The following is a 16954-nucleotide window of genomic DNA, read 5'->3' on the forward strand; positions in this document are numbered from 1 at the left end:
ATCGCTTTAAACCCAATTTACACTCAACATTAAAAAGGGATATGGATTGAGCCTCCTGTCCTTTTTCTGCATTAATTTAATTCATCTCTGTGCATGTTTTCTGAAAGCTTATGGATTCCGCATGAAACGGAGCAGTACCATTAGAAATTGTGGGGGCAGTGTTAGCCCCCCAGGATTTCTTGAACTAGATGTAGTTAGACATGATAATTATCGAAATAAAATGGCATAACTTGAGGAAAGGTTATGCAAGGTGGTGAGCACAGGGAAGTCCAATTATTATAGAACAGTGCATTACGAACTCCTCAACCATCACCATGTTTGGTGATGAAAAACCTTTGACTCAGAACTGCCCTCTAGTGGATGTATTGCTTAACAGCCATGCAAACGTAAAGGATGCAGGAAGTATGTGAGCAAGTTATGGTTGGATTGTTTGAAACAAGACGTATCTAGCTAAGGAAGTATGGTTGGACGTTTATCGTCTTCATTTGGAATCCGATTTGAATAAAACTTCACACAATGCTATTTTGCATTTCAACTAAGCTCAAAGGTAAAGCCCAGTGTTGTCTACGTTTGTAATATATGTATGTAGTGCACTTGTTTTATACTTCAACACTCATTGCCATTTTCTATAAAACTGGGATGGTTTTCTGATGAGCTGAGTGAGTAGAGAGGCCATCTGGCAATCAGAAAGGTTCGCCTCCTGGCCTGCCAATATCTATGTGTCAAAGACAAGTGTCCCTGAGTGACTCTTAAGGGGCCGTGTCCGCCGAGGCATTATTTCCTGGCTGAAAACGCCAAGGCGCTCGCCTTAAAATGCTTCCAAACGCCCCGTTGGAAATATTTCAGCTCTCAGCAGATAAAAATGCCACACGTGAGAGTTGCAAAATAAACTCTCAGCGCCTCGTCAGACTGCTGGGGTTTCCAAAACCGCAGAGCTCCCATTGAAAACAAATCAAAACATACACTGTGCTCAAGAAAAAAAATCTTGGTGGATACGTCCCCTAACACCTAACAGCTCTCCCCGAGCACTCATCATGACAATCTGAGCAGCCATCAGCGGAGTGAAGCTGAAAGCTGAAGCTGAGTTGTGCATTCTTCTCTACACTGCATTTATTTGTATTGTGTTTGTAATTTGGGGATCGCCTTGTACTGTTGCCTGCATGACCCTTTCCATTGTCCTTCATCTCTATTCTGTCATCCGTTTTGATAAGTGACTTTGATAAGAAGCCTATATCTGCTTGCTTTGTAGAGCAAACACTCAGCATCTGTCTGTGGGAGCAATCCATCTTGTGAACGATGAGGTGTAGACTACACTGTAAAATCTGTGTTCATTTATCCATTGTAACTCTGAGACAAATGTGTTCCATTTGTACACTCTCTGAGTTAAATTAACTGTGTACCTAATGAGCTCGTTTTGTGCTGTGTCGTTTAGGAACCATGATGTTCTGGAGAACTTGGTGGCCGTCTTCATGGCCTTCCTGGTTTCCTTCTTGGGCTTCCTGCTTCTCAACCACGGCTGCTTCAAAGACTACTGGGTCTTCCACATCTGTCTGGTCATCGCTAGCTGCCAGTACTCCTTGCTGAAGGTAAGCAAGTGCTGTACATTAGAAGTCGCAGCATGAACTCAAACATTTTCATGTCAAGGACCCCCAAATTGTTATGTATTCAGTGTCAGGGACACTACTTTAGATTGGTTTTCGGTTTTATTTCGCTGTCTGCTGATGCTGCTGCGTTTTGTATTTTTCAGTGATGTGTCTCCTTTTGTTGTTTTTTTTGTTTCTTATTTTGCTGTTGTTTTTCTGTGTTTTAGCTTACCAAGTGTATTTGGCTTTTGATTTGCAGCACTTTGGGAACCTTGAGTTGTAAAATTTGCTATATAAATAAAGTGGATTGGAAAAAAAAGTGGATGTATTTGGCCATGGAACCCCATCTGAAAATGTTTTGTGCCAGGAACCCCCAGAAGAGAAGATTTGTGTAAAAAAAAATCCAAACACTTTAAATAGGAGATGTAGAAGCTCACAGCGCAGCATGAAGTGACGTGAACTTGTATATCTGCTATTTATTAATAGCCAACTTATAAAGTATGGATACAGTGGTTAATATGATTGTGATGCTGTATTAACCATTTAGCTGGGGACCCCCTGGAACCCCCCTTTAAGGACGCCACTTGAACCACTGGGTTATCGTCACTGTTGTAAGAGTGTCGCGCAAAAGTAGCAAAAATGGAAGATCTACAACCTCACAACTCAATGCTAATTCTGAATCTTTCTTTTTAAGGTAAACTGAAAGTGGTTAAGTGTGTCTATGGGGTTTATAAATATTTAACCAATAGACAAGTATTAACAAGAGCCTGTGATTAATTAATAACTACAATGGATCCATTGGAACACGGGTTCTGTTTCCCATTTCCTGAAAAATAGCAGGACATACAAGGTTTCCACCCGACTGTGACATTATGTTACCTACACCTGACTTGGGACCAGTGCCATCAAATTGTTGAGTCCTCAGGGGAAATGTTATGCAACTTCTACTTTGACCAAAGCTAATCCAAAAATGATTGATGCAAATCCATGCGGTAAAAAAAAAAGACGCAATGTTAATGTTGAGTGGTTTTCAAAGGTTTTGTGCCAAGGCACATGCGTGGGCAAGTCAACAGAAACTCAAGGCACACCTGCATTCATCACTTAACAGTAGAGTGCTCCTCAGAGAAACAATACATGTGCTCTCCATTCATTCACTCTCTACAGTTGGCAGCAAATACGTGTCAGGTGTTTGCTAGTATGTTTGCTTGCAAATGGTGATGAAATATTTGTTTGTGTGTCTTATTTTCCAGAGTGTTCAGCCAGATGCAGCCTCTCCAACACATGTGAGTTCGATTTAGCCGATACTGTTTTTAGCAGGTATATTGGTCAACTAGAAAGCAGTATTTGTTCAGTGACAGGGATCTCCCTATCTCTCCAGGGTCTTAGTAAACACAAAAATGCATGTTCAGCTTGGGATACAAATGTTATCCAATTAGGACTTAGGAGAGATAATTCATGCAGAATACAGGATAAACAAGTAAATTAAAAGTGGAACATTGTAAAATTGAAGCTGATAAATGATCTTTATGGGGGTATTCTCTTAGCCTGGTAAACCCTCCCTCCGGAAATCTCATTTCCATTTGATCCTGGAATCAAATGGAAATGAGATTTCCGGAGGGAGGGTTTACCAGGCTAGTATTCTCTCCTGATTCGATGAAATTGTTAACCCAACTAAAAAAACGATATCTGTTTACTAAAGAACTGGAGAGATGGCGAGACCCCTGTTACTGAAAAAGCATTCTATAACAATTATTTTTAATTGTGTGTGTGCCCGTGTGCGTGCGTGTCTGTGCAGGGACACAACCAGCTGGTGGCTTACAGCCGTGCAGCGTACTTCTGCATCTTCTGTGGTCTGATCTGGCTGCTGGAGCAGCTGCTGAGACGGAAGGACCTGCCCGTCTCCACCCTGTACGGAGTCACGGTCGTGTGCCACGACGCCCTGCACTTCCTGCGAGACCTGCTAGTGGGTACGGAGTACGGACACTCCCCCCATACACGCACACACACACACACACACACACACACACACACACACACACACACACACACACACACACACACACACACACACACACACACACACACACACACACACACACACACACACACACACACACACACACACACACACACACACACACACACACACACACACACACGTCCATATTGGTTCATTCAAATCGACACGTTAAAATTATGAAATCAATTCAACTTCAAACAAAAGGATTCGTACTCTGTATAACTATTGATTCGTCATTATGCGGTTGAAAATCGCTGAAAATCACCTGTCCTTAATCAAAGGTCACCCCCACCTACAGATAATGATCATCAAAATTATCCCAATAATGCATACGAAATAATGTCAGTCTTTTATTTTCATCAAACTTTAGTATTAAATGATCCATTGCCTATGAAGTGTGTCATTGTTGTGTTATTGTACTTACAGTTGGACCTGTGGTTTGTGTCATGTGTCTGTGACAGGTTTTACCTACTGCTTCCCGGTCACCTTCCTGGTGGGCCTGTTCCCTCAGATCAACACATTCACCATCTACCTCCTCGAACAGATAGACATGCACCTCTTTGGTGGGACAGGTAGATGGAACACGTCATGTCGATTCTTCAAAACCCTGAGGGTTTGCTTTAAATCAGAGAGAGAGTGTACAAATGTTACCAAATGGACCCTTTCTTTCTTTCTTTCTCACCCACACTTAGTTTTGTCTTTTCTTTTCAACAGTGTGAATGTTGCCATTGCTGTGTGTGTAGGTCGATCCTCAAAGTCTAATTACTTCATGCCTGTATGCGGTTTCCTCCTGGAAGAGTAAAACCAAATAAACCAAATGCAACTGTGTGTGTGTGTGTGTGTGTGTGTGTGTGTGTGTGTGTGTGTGTGTGTGTCTCAGCTGCTACAGGTCTCCACTCTGCCGTATACAGCATCCTCCGCAGTCTGATTGCCTTGACTCTTCTTTATGGCTTCTGCTTTGGCGCACTCAAGGTAGAGTGTGTATATCTCCTCTCCTCTCCTCTCCTCTCCTCTCCTCTCCTCTCCTCTCCTCTCCTCTCCTCTCCTCTCCTCTCCTCTCCTCTCCTCGGAATCAGTAAGAATAGCGTTTGAACCCACAGTTCATTTATAAATAACACAGATCCAGAGAACGCACTGATGGAACTAAGTGGGATTGCATAATTGACTATATGGGGACACAGTGGAACGACATGAGAGCTGAAGCTCTCAAGAGCGTACACAGTAAAATCTGTACTGTTAATTTCATTTCCCTTACGGGTTCGTTTTTACACTTATGACTGAGTTGAAAGGCCATGAATCCCCCTTTTCCTTTTTTATGAGATTCCAGGTGAGGGGAGGGGGAGGGGCAGAACTCGACAGTACAGAACAAACAAGCTGCCAGAGACCAGCGTCCATTCTCTGTGCTTCTCTTCCCTCTCTCACGACGCACCGTTCGCTGAAGCAGGTTTACAATCTGCTGATTTACAATGGTGTCATTGCTGCTGCTTACTATCTCTTCTCCTCTCTTCCGAACACACAAGATGTTATATCGTACTGACACTGTAGTTCTGCTAATGTTAGTTAGCATTTTCCCCAATATTATAACGTTTCATAACCTACAGTATGTTCTGTAGGTTATATAACGAGACGAGAGAGAGAACCAGGAAACCCAAGTGAAGCGCCACCAGCTGGTCAATTGAGCATAAGAACCGTGAAACCACGCCTCATGGACAAAAAAAGAACTAATACTGTAGTAATAACCCATTAAGACATTTCTCCTAAATCAGTTTTCTGAAAAACCTATGTTGCTATATCAGTGGTGCTCAAACTTTTCTCATGTCAAGGACCCCCAAAGTTATATGTATGAGATGGACCCCCATCTCAAAACATTTTGTTCCAGGGACCCCCAGAAGCAAAGATTTGAGTTAAAAATGTTCTGCCTATAAATCTGCCTAAGTACTAAAAACACAGAGACAGCAAATATCCAGTAAGGTGTGCCAATAATTTTTTGCAACCCCGGAAAAAATCCCCCAGCAGATTTAGGTCAAAAAATAGCAACAAGCCACATATGCACAGTAATATGAAGAAATGTACTTATACTTATAGTGTGTGTGTGTGTGTGTGTGTGTGTGTGTGTGTGTGTGTGCGTGCGTGCGTGCGTGCGTGCGTGCGTGCGTGCGTGCGTGCGTGCGTGCGTGCGTGCGTGCGTGCGTGCGTGCGTGCGTGCGCGTGTGCGTGTGCGTGTGCGTGTGCATATGCGTGTGTGCGCACATGTGTTCAGGAGCCATGGGATGAGCAGCACACCCCGGCACTATTCTCTGGTTTCTGTGGCCTCCTGGTGGTTTTCTCCTACCACCTCAGTCGACAGAGCAGTGACCCCTCAGTACTTCTGTAAGTCTGCAAAGCTGTGGCGCGTATCCTTCTACTACGTTGTTCCCCTATTTGTTTTTAGGAGTGGACAACTGCATGGTAAAAGCTAGATGACCTGATGCACACATGGATGAAAGCACATGGCCTACACAGCACCTAGAGATATTTTACTTGTTGGAGTATTTTCTTAACTACAAGCCCTACTGCATGTACCGTACTTCGTTGTATGGCAAATAGTGAAAATAGATGATCTACAAGCTCATAATGCCATGGGATGCTTTGTGAGCATGTAGATCTGCTTTTTGGGGGGACAAAATATGACACAATCTGCTCGAAATAGGGATGCCAAGGTTGATGTGGCTAACATAATTTCTTGGAATTCAATTGTGATATTATAATGAAATATCAAACACATCAGACAGTCAGGCATTTAATTCAGTCTGACCAGAAGCAGGGATAAAATCCCCCCACTGGCAATATAAATGAATGGCCAGATATCAAAAGCAGAGAGGGATGGATCCCCCCAGCCAGGCCCCCCCCCCCCCAAACAACTACTGAGGCTTGTTATGCCCATCCCCACCAGATCCCTGATCAAGTCCAAGGTAATGCCAACGCTGGTGGATAACGAGGAGGAGGATGAGGAAGAGGATGCAATCAAAGACCCTCTGCCGGAGAAGCTCCAAAACTCTATGGTAGTACCTGGTTGAACATGCACACCGGGAAGTGAAAATGTTACGCCCTGATTTATACTTGGTTGCATGCCACCGCGTTGCACGCCAAAAATACCCAAACTAATAATCAGATAATCACATTAGGAGTTATTCTGATTCTCTTTCTCTCTTGTGATCCACAGAAGGAGATTTTGCTGTCAGATGTGGTCGTGTGTTCTGTCGCCTACATCTTAACCTTTGCCATAACCGCCAGTACGGTCTTCTTGTCTCTCAAGGTGAGACTTGCTCATGCATTCACTACATCAGAGCGTTCATTTGTCAATTTACTACTGTTAGTTTGTTTTCGCCCCTGTCCGTCCTCCGTGCGTGTGTGTGTGTGTGAGTGTGTGTCCGTCTGTCTGTGAGAAGCTAATCTCCGGCACCGTTGGCCCGATCGGCGTGAAACTGTGCACGCACACTCCCTGGATGCCAGAGCAGACCCTCTGCTCCAAATTGTTCACATCATCCTGTTATAGCACCACCATGAGTCAGATTTTTGCTGTTACTACTCCTACAGATTGTGTCCAAACCTCACACAAATCGGTACACATTATCTCTGTAGTCATGTGATCAAGACATATGTTACATTTCTCATATTGGATTGCAAAGTTTATGGGGGTGGCCCGTTTTGCACAAAATGCCACACATCATGAATGCAGCGCCCGATTGCTGGGAAACTTTGCACGCACATTCCCACTAATTCAAGGAAGAACCTCCATCCCTCCAATTATTTTTCATATCTCCTCATGGTAGCGCTACAACAGCCCTTTGTTTGTTTAGTTAATCATTTGTTGTCTGTCAGGGACCGAGTTGGTCGGAAGGAGAGACAGGGAAAACTTTGTTGGTTTTAAAATATTGTTCTCTTTTTTTCATTTATTTTTCTTTCTTTTCTTTTTCCTTGGCTGCAAATAAATGATTTAATTGATAACAAAAACAAAGGTGCTCAACACAAAATAAATTAAACAAAATAACTCAACAGAAAACTGGACTAAACAACACAACTGAACTGAAAACTGAACTAACCAGATTGACACAGGAGGTGAACATATATTAGGGACGGGTCAACCCACTGTTAACACAAAAGGGGAAAAGACAAAGACTACCATTGAAACACACAGTCAAAACCCCTGCCCCACCCCATGGTACAGAGGGACTGTGGTGCAGTCCAATTTCTCCAGAATAGCTGTAGATCTGGAGCAGCTGATCCCTATTACTTTGGCCAGCCTATCATGCCCATGTATGTCAGTCAGCATAAAGCAGAAGAAACTCATAAATTAACTCATAGAAAACAACAACTAAACAATAAATGTCATTTCAACTGGTTAATAATGAACAACTGAAAATAAACACACTAAATATAAAGCAAAAGGAAAATTACCATACATTATAGTTTCTATGTGTGGCTGCTGAGTCAGCCATCACATTGTCATATTATTAAACTTTCTGTGTAGTTATTTATATAGAGTCATGATTCTTTCTCCAGCCGTTTGTCACCATCGTGTTGTACGCGCTGGCGGGAACGGTAGGCTTCGTGACCCATTACCTGATCCCCCAGCTCAGGAAGCACCACCCCTGGCTGTGGATCTCCCACCCTGTCCTCAAGACCAAAGAGTACCACCAGTTTGAGCCTAGAGGTAAGCCACTGATACACACTCTTTAATAATGTCTCTATTGATTTTAAAGGTAAGGTGAGTGATTTTCTTTGGTTAAAATAAGTGTTAAATAACTCTATTCTGATAGTACTCATTGCTATAATGTTTGTTCAGTCTCCTTGTCTCTCCAGCTCTTTATTAAACAATGATTAAAAACTAACTTTTTGTTTTAACCAAAACATATCACTTACCCTACCTTTAAATGATAAAAAAAAGTTTCCAGATTGCAAAACTGCTTTGAGTTTTGCAATTTGTTCTGAACTACTTAAACCATATATATATATACTGTATATGGTATACATAGTTCAGCACGCTCCAGTGCACATAGCGGACAGAGTGACATACATGCAGACACTCTAGTCTTTGCACTGTCCGCTCCACAGAAAAATATCAGTCAGGATGAATTCAAGAGCATGGATTTCCGGATTGTAACTTCAAACTCCATTTAATAATTTTGTTTTAATTTTCCCCCAATTTTTTTTTAAATAAACGAAAAAAGTAATTGAAAAAACACGGTCTCCTCACGCATTAGAAGGACAATATCAGTCACCAGAACCAAGGACAGGTGTTTTCAATGAATATAACATGGTTCAAATCAATTGAAGTTACAGTAGTTTTGTATATGAGGGGGCGTGTCAGATAAAATTAATATTGAATATGTAAATACTGAATCAAGCAACTTAAAATCTGTCTGGGGTGCTCACAAAAGCCAGATTAGACATTAAAATGACCCCAAACATGTTTGAAAGTGAAATAAACACTAACAAATAAAACAGATATAATTTTCACCATAATTCAGGATTAACTCAGAATACACATAGTAAAACACACACAAAAGTGGAAGTAAACTGAGTGTAGACAGGTGGGAAACATTCAAGTCTCTGAACTGGGGACGTTGCGATGGCGCGTTCGAAGCAGGTGAACTACGAGTGTGCGCCTGTGCAGGGCTTTCTGTGTTCTAGAAAGCTGATATGCTTGGTTGACTTTAATGTGTCCAGAGGATGCAGTGTTGATGTGGTTTGAACGGCTGTATGTGGGACTGCTGTGTTTCGAGAAGTACGTTGTCTACCCCGCCGTCGTCCTGAGCGCGCTCACCAACGATGGCTTCGCCCTCAGTCACCGCAAGAAGCTGGGAATCCAGTGAGTGGACATGCACATCCAAGCCCACACACACACACACACACACACACACACACACATCTAGAGATAAGAATAGTGTCAGGTACACTGACAGCCCATATGTGTATCTATTAACTGTTTTTTTGTTAGTGGTATTTTATGTTTTATTTCTTAGATAGGATAGCTTAGAGAAACAGGAAACCAAGGGCAAAGAGAGGAGAGGTATGTGAGACAAGACCAGTCAGATTCAAAGTCGTCGTAGCAGTCTTGGTTTCTTAACTGCTCTTCCCCCCCCTCATGCACATGACCCCTCCCCACCCAACACCCTGCAGTTGTGACGTGCTCCTGACCACGGTGGCCGGCATGAAGCTGCTGCGGTCGTCCTTCTGCGACCCGACCATGCAGTTCCTCACCCTCCTCTTCACGCTGGTCTTCTTCCACTTTGACTGTCCACACGCGTCTGAGAGCTTTCTGCTCGACTTCTTTCTCATGTCCATTGTCTTCCACAAGGTGATGATGATTGTGATGATGATGATGATGATGATGATGATGATGATGATGATGATGATGATGATGATGATGATGATGATGGTGGTACTACTGGAGGAGTGATGCAGTGATGATAACGGAAATTTCAATGATCAGTGTGTGTGTGTGTGTGTGTGTGTGTGTGTGTGTGCGCGTGCACGACTGTGTGAGAAAGTAGAGACATAGATAAATACACAGTCAGATACCCAGAGAGAAGACTTAGACACACATACACAATCAGGCAGATACATGGGCACACAAAGAGACACTACTACAAGGTCAGAATGTGCAACATGGCACGTACTCACAGACAAAGACGTCACATGCGCACAAATTTATACACATAAAAGCCAAGGACAGACACACACACCAGCCGAAGCAGAAAGTGTTGCATGGAATATGTCCTGGGGCATTTGGCAGTTTTCTCATCTCTCATCGCTGCTTAATCTCCGAAGCACATGACACACACACACACACACACACACACACACACACACACACACACACACACACACACACACACACACACACACACACACACACACACACACCATGCGCTTTTCCTAGAATGGAGAACAGGATGTGGATATTTTCACATTAGCGTTGATAGGGCAGTGAGTTCAAGTCAAATCCAAGTTCGATAAGCTGCATTGTCCTACAGTAGTGTCAGCTACACATTTATATTGTATCTAAATGTTACCTAGTGTCAACTAAACGTTAGCCTATGTATGTAAATGGTCATGGTAAAGTGTTGTATTTCATGACGTACAAGGCAGTAGTGAACTATGATAACTTAGTTGCTGCTGACAAGGTGAGCCAGTGAGCTGTGTGTGTGTGTGTGTGTGTGTGTGTGTGTGTGTGTGTGTGTGTGTGTGTGTGTGTGTGTGTGTGTGTGTGTGTGTGTGTGTGTGTGTGTGTGTGTGTGTGTGTGTGTGTGTGTGCACGCTCGCATGTGAGTGTGTTTGGTGGGGAGCACATAAAGCAAGACGAGAGAAACAAGACACAGAAACAAAGAACGACAGAAAGAGAGGCTTGCTGTTATCCGGACTATGACAGTAGTATATTTTGGCTGTCAGATATAAATAACTGTCTGTCTGTCGGACGAAACCCACAACGCACAGCTTCATTTCTGCTGTCTGACCTTGACTCTGAGGGCCAAATATTTGAACAACTTATTTGGACAAGGAACTGACACCAGATACAAGACCGCAAAATTAGTTAACATTCTGCAGGAAACAAGAGGCTGCTCTGTGACATAGAGACGGCTGCTTACCAATGTCTTAAAGCACTAATTCACAACCTGTGGGCCGGGGGGTATTGCAAATGGGCCCCCCAAATAATTGGCAAAACACGGTTTTAATGATAATATGCCTGAGCGTCCGAAACGTTACATATTAACCCATTCAATCCGAGAACGCATCTACAAATGTCTTCTAAATCCTAACAGTTTTCTGAAAAACGTATGTTGCTATGTCGGTGGTGCTCAAACTTTTTCACGTCAAATCACCAACCACGCAAAATTATATTTATTTGGCTGTGGATCCCCTATCTCAAAATATTTTGTTACAGGGACCCCCCCAGAAGCAAAGATTTGAGTTACAAATGTTCGCTTTAAATATATATATATATTCAAAGATTTGCACAAAAAAAACCTTCACAATTATTTTAAAATAGCAGATCTACAAGCTCTATGTGCCGTGCTATGAGCTTGTATATCTGCTATTTGTGAATAGCCCAAAGAAATCTAAAATGACACAGATGCGTTCCCGGTCTTAATGGCTAAACACATTTTTGTAAGTGAAGACAGTGTGTGGGACTCCCCTCTTTTTGCTTACTCATTACTCATTACTCATTACTCATTACTCATTACTCATTACTCAGTAGGCATGCAAAAGGAACTTTTCTTCTAGATGATAATGTGTCAGCCATCTGACCACTTGACACGACAGCCGATAGGCTCGCTGATGGGTGGGCCCGTGAATCCCTGACCCAGAAAAGGTTGCGAATCACTGACTTAGAGGAGCACATGTACTGTATATTACGTGGCAGACGTGTGTGTGTGTTTTATAGGACTGATGGTGTTTTTATCTCTATTATGTTCAGATGCGTGAGTTGCTGCTGAAGCTCCATTTCATCCTGGTATACATCGCCCCCTGGCAGATCGCCTGGGGCAGTGCTTTCCACGCCTTTGCTCAGCCCTTCGCTGTGCCTCGTATCCTTCACTAAAAATCTTTGTTGCGTGTGTGTGCGTGTGCGTGTGTGTGTGTGCGTGTGCGCGCGAACACGGGCATGAGCATCAGTAATCTGTGTGCTTTCCCTGACGGCCACGTGTGTGCCCAGACTCGGCCATGTTGCTGCTGCAGACGCTAGTGACCACGGTGTTCTACACCCCGCTGGCTCCCTTCCTGGGCAGCGCCATCTTCATCTCCTCCTACCCACGGCCCGTCAAGTTCTGGGAACGCAACTACAAGTAAGGGCCTGTCGGAGGTATAGGGAAAGGCCCTCAAAAGAGCAGAACGGCAAAAACAAAACTTGAGGATTAGGAAGGAAGAGAGAGGGGGTTAGGTGTTGATGCCTGGAGGGAGAAGGTACAGAGAATGCCATAGTGCAAGGGACGGTTAAATAGATGCAGACAGAGGGAGGGAGAATGACGAGAGGATACATAGGTAGCTCGAAGAGATCGCCATAAAAGATACATTGCCCACGATCAGGTCTTGTGGGATGTCTGTGTCCTTTAAGTGACGAGCTGGGGCGAAAAACACACATACATCTCCCAACGGCAACCCACTCCCTCTGCCAGTCTTTTATTTATTGATGGAAAAGACTGGTTTTACTTGAGCAGAAATAAAAAAGCACTCTAGAAATAAACCAGAGTGCTCCATCGCTACAAGAGTGTCGAATCCCTCTGAGTTGACATTCACTACAGTAGAATATGCCTATGTTTAGAATTAGAACTGTGTGATAAAAAATGGAAAGCAGCTTCCTTAATGTACGTCCATGTCTTCATTTACCACAGTCAGGCTCCTGAATGACACAGCTTAAAGGGGGAGGATGCAACAGCGATATTTCTCTGCTCTAGTAGTAACATGAACCACAAGACCACATTATCTCCTCGGGATTCAAAACCGCCAGCTGGTGTCTCTAGGAGATATTCTATTCCGTACGCTACTAGTGGCACTATGTCAAACGTCAGCAGTAGTATCTGAACACCGCCAACAACAGCAGAAACAACAGAGAAAACAGCGCCATCACCAACTACCGACAACAGAATAGCAAGCTTTTTAATTCAGTTTTTCAGTTCCAAGATATCTGGTTTCAGGTCCGTCTGGTAGGGGTGCTGACTTTGGGTTGGAAGGGTTGGTGTTGTCACTCGAAGAATGCTGAATGAGATGGTCATCTACCATTTTGAGAACGCTTGTTTCAATGGCAATTCAGTCGCAGAAGTAGTATTTGTATGTCTTTTAATTCAATATTGGGTTATGCATTCACTCTGTATTACACAATGTACAGTATACAGACAGAGAGCAGGCCTGTAGCTTTGGATAGGCGATCAGGGTTTCACCCGGGCTTGGCTCTGATCCGGGTCTTAGAATCTCGAGGGTCTTCAATTTAAATGGACTCTTGTCCTTGTCTCTCTGCAGCACTAAGCGTATTGACAACTCTAACAGCAGGCTGGTGTCCCAGGTGGACAAGGAGACAGGTAAGATTTACATCTCCTTTTGCGAGATGAAGTAGGGAATTCATTGTTCCCTGTCAACATCAACACAGCCTTTAAACTATGTTTTAAAATCATGTTCTTTACTGAATGTGTACTTGACTAAACTTGATTCTGCCACTTTGTCCTTCCTAAACACTGACCCATCATCCTACCTTCCGTCCATCTATTCTGCTGTAAATCTCACCTCTGTCATCATGGATTAAAGTTCTCAGTCGCCATGACTGATTTCAGTCATTTGGAAGCATGTCGCACACCGAAAATAGCCGATCTACAAGCTCACAACACGTCGCGCTGCGATGTGTTGTGAGCTTGTAGATCTGCTATTTTCGGTTACTAATTATTTTAAGATTAAAGACTTGAAGTGGTCAGTGAAGATTTTAAGTGGTCAAACCAACAATGGAATACATGTGCAGAGGCGTCTTCTATACACCCTAATGGTCTCGGATATTTCAATGGTCTCGGATATTTCATTGTCCTGCTCTTCCAGGCTGTGACGACAACAACCTCAACTCCATCTTCTATGAGTACCTGACCCGCTCGCTGCAGCACTCGCTGTGCGGGGACCTGCAGCTGGGCCGCTGGGGCAACTACAGCGCCGGGGACTGTTTCATCCTGGCCTCTGACTACCTCAACGCCCTGGTCCACCTCATAGAGATCGGCAACGGCCTGGTAACCTTCCAACTGAGGGGGCTGGAGTTCAGAGGTATACGCTGTGAAGTTTTTTTTATAGTAATACGGGGACTGGAGTTTTTAATATGGGAACTGGAGTTTTTAAGATTGGGGAGTCTAGAGTTATTTATATGGCATGTGGAGTTTTTATATGGGGACTTGAGTTATTATTATGACGACTGGACTTTTTAAGAGCCGTGTTGTTAAATGACTTGCATTCTTCTTCGCAATTCTGTCCTTTCCTGTTTTCCCTTGTTCATTGCACACACACGTGCTCACACACACACACGCGCACACTCGCGCAAACACACAAATCAATCATTCCTTCCTTCTTTCCTTTTCTTTCTTCCTTAATTTCATTCTCTCTCCCCACCTCCTCCATTGACTCTATGGCTACTCTCTATCTGTCTCTCTCTCTATCTCTCCACGTGTGTCCCAGGTACGTACTGCCAGCAACGGGAGGTGGAGGCCATCACGGAGGGCGTGGAGGAGGACGACGCGTGCTGCTGCTGCGAGCCGGGTCACCTGCCTCACGTGCTGTCGTGCAACGCGGCCTTCAACCTGCGCTGGCTGGCCTGGGAGGTGACGGCCACCAAGTACCTGCTGGAGGGCTACAGCATCAGCGAGAACAACGCCGCCACCATGCTGCAGGTGTACGACCTGCGCAAGCTGCTCATCACCTACTACCTGAAGGTACGTCACTTTGCTCCCTTTTCCCCCCTTGCTGTCTCTGTCTCCCATTCCTTAACCCTCCCTCTCTCTCCTTGCTCTCCGCCACGTCCCACCATTTCCCCTCTCCTCCCTCCTCTCTCCTTTCTCCAGAGTATCATCTACTACTTGGTCCAGTCTCCCAAGCTGACCGGCTGGCTGAAGGACGAGTCCATCCAGGAAGCCCTGCAGTCCTACACCAAGTGGCACCACATCGAGCGGGACCCGCAGGTGTTCAGCGTCAAGATCGACGAGGACTACGTGCACTGCCTGCAGGGCGTGACGCGCGCCAGCTTCTGCAACGTCTACCTGGAGTGGATCCAGTACTGCGCCGGCAAGATGGAGGCGGTACGCTACAGACGCGAGAAAGTAAAAAAAAACTTACTTTAACCCATTCAGACCTGAGGCTGATTCTACAAAATGTCTTCTAAATCCTAACAGTTTTTTGAAAAAACATATGTTGCTATATCAGTGGTTCTCAAACCTTTTCATGTCAAGGACCCCCAAAATGATATGTATTTGGCCACGGACCCCCATCTCAAAATATTTAGTTCCAGGGACCCCCAGAAACAAAGATTTGAGTTAAAAATGTTTGCCATAAAAAAGGATATATTCTAAGATATGCAAAAACTTTCACGATTTTTCTAAAATAGCAGATCTGCAAGCTCATAGCGCGGCACTCGGTGCCGTGCTATGAGCTTGTAGATCTGCTATTTTTGAATAGCCAAAGTATAAAATAATGGTTTAAGTGGTTACACAGATGCGTTCCCGGTTTTAATGGGTTAACTCTGAAAGTGTAAAAATGGACCCGGACGGTAACATCCGAAGTGTTCATTTATCCATTTGTAACTTGTGAGACTGTAGGCTACAAACGTAACCAATTACGGGTACCGTTCGTTATACATTCGTGCAGACTCAAACAGTTAAATGAACACTCAGGATTTGACTTTGTTTCACTGTTATCGCATGGGTTTCTACCTGCCTGGTTTTGAGTTACGGTTAGTACACACACTGTGGGACTTTTCAGTCAGATAAGTCACGCTTAGATTGGAATTTCTTTTACATGTAAATACATATATGAATATTGTATTTGATCTTGCCATTTAGACTCTGCTACATATTATTCCCTTCTCAGCACAAATATAAGAGCAGGGATGAGCAGGTTGGTGCCTGGCATGGTTTCCTCCGCCATCGGTGTATGAATGAGTGAATGTAATGCACAATCTACGTAAAGTGCTATGGATAAAAGCGCTATATAAATGCACCATTTACCATTTACCATTAGATATATGTCACAACAAAAAAAAACAGGGGAAAACAGCAGCGCCACCTGGGGGCGACGGTGGGTGCAAAGAAGCACATATACTGTACCAATCTGCAGTGACAGCAAGACACCGCCAAATTGGTCAGCTGCTTGCCATGTTATATTTACATAACCAACATAGTTAATGTTTTATTATGCCCTTTGTGTGTGTGTGTGTGTGTGTGTGTGTGTGTGTGTGTGTGTGTGTGTGTGTGTGTGTGTGTGTGTGTGTGTGTGTGTCCAGCCAGTGGACAGTGATGAGGACTCTCCTCTGGTGACTTTGTCCTATGCTCTGTCTGTCCTGGGGAGGAGGTCCCTTGGTACCGCATCACACAACATGTCCAACAGGTAATGCTCAATTTATGCGTATGCTCCGTCATGTGGACAGTGTCGTGCACCAAACCGAGCTGATCTACAAGCTCACAATAGGTCGCAGCACGAGGCATTGTGAGCTTGTAGATCGGCTATTTTTGGTGTGCGTCACAGAGCACAACCAAGTATAAATCAACCTCTTGCCTTCCCCCATCTGTCTTTCACACTGAGACTCTTACAAAAGAAGCACATGAACATCACATGAAGAAAGGCACATCACATG

General features: G+C 44.0%; 2 protein-coding genes across 2 annotated transcripts in view; one reads left to right on the forward strand and one right to left on the reverse strand.

The window, feature by feature from the left end:
• The window catches only part of rgs17 (regulator of G protein signaling 17), a 385251-nt gene that overhangs the window by 318413 nt on the left and 49884 nt on the right, over nucleotides 1–16954 (reverse strand). The gene's annotated exons all lie outside the window — the stretch shown is intronic.
• The window catches only part of pcnx2 (pecanex 2), a 38622-nt gene that overhangs the window by 13034 nt on the left and 8634 nt on the right, over nucleotides 1–16954 (forward strand). The window contains exons 14-31 of the mRNA XM_084076853.1: nucleotides 1433–1586; nucleotides 2834–2866; nucleotides 3379–3550; nucleotides 4065–4175; nucleotides 4484–4575; nucleotides 5864–5973; nucleotides 6536–6644; nucleotides 6806–6898; nucleotides 8146–8296; nucleotides 9313–9454; nucleotides 9766–9943; nucleotides 12065–12173; nucleotides 12302–12431; nucleotides 13603–13661; nucleotides 14167–14382; nucleotides 14788–15041; nucleotides 15171–15404; nucleotides 16604–16707. Of these exons, the coding sequence (XP_083932979.1) occupies nucleotides 1433–1586; nucleotides 2834–2866; nucleotides 3379–3550; nucleotides 4065–4175; nucleotides 4484–4575; nucleotides 5864–5973; nucleotides 6536–6644; nucleotides 6806–6898; nucleotides 8146–8296; nucleotides 9313–9454; nucleotides 9766–9943; nucleotides 12065–12173; nucleotides 12302–12431; nucleotides 13603–13661; nucleotides 14167–14382; nucleotides 14788–15041; nucleotides 15171–15404; nucleotides 16604–16707 (2451 nt within the window). The remainder of the gene's footprint in view (nucleotides 1–1432; nucleotides 1587–2833; nucleotides 2867–3378; nucleotides 3551–4064; nucleotides 4176–4483; nucleotides 4576–5863; nucleotides 5974–6535; nucleotides 6645–6805; nucleotides 6899–8145; nucleotides 8297–9312; nucleotides 9455–9765; nucleotides 9944–12064; nucleotides 12174–12301; nucleotides 12432–13602; nucleotides 13662–14166; nucleotides 14383–14787; nucleotides 15042–15170; nucleotides 15405–16603; nucleotides 16708–16954) is intronic.

The sequence above is a fragment of the Gymnoscopelus microlampas genome, assembly GCF_963454915.1.
Source record: "Gymnoscopelus microlampas genome assembly, chromosome: 13".
Classification (NCBI taxonomy): Eukaryota; Metazoa; Chordata; class Actinopteri; order Myctophiformes; family Myctophidae; genus Gymnoscopelus; species Gymnoscopelus microlampas.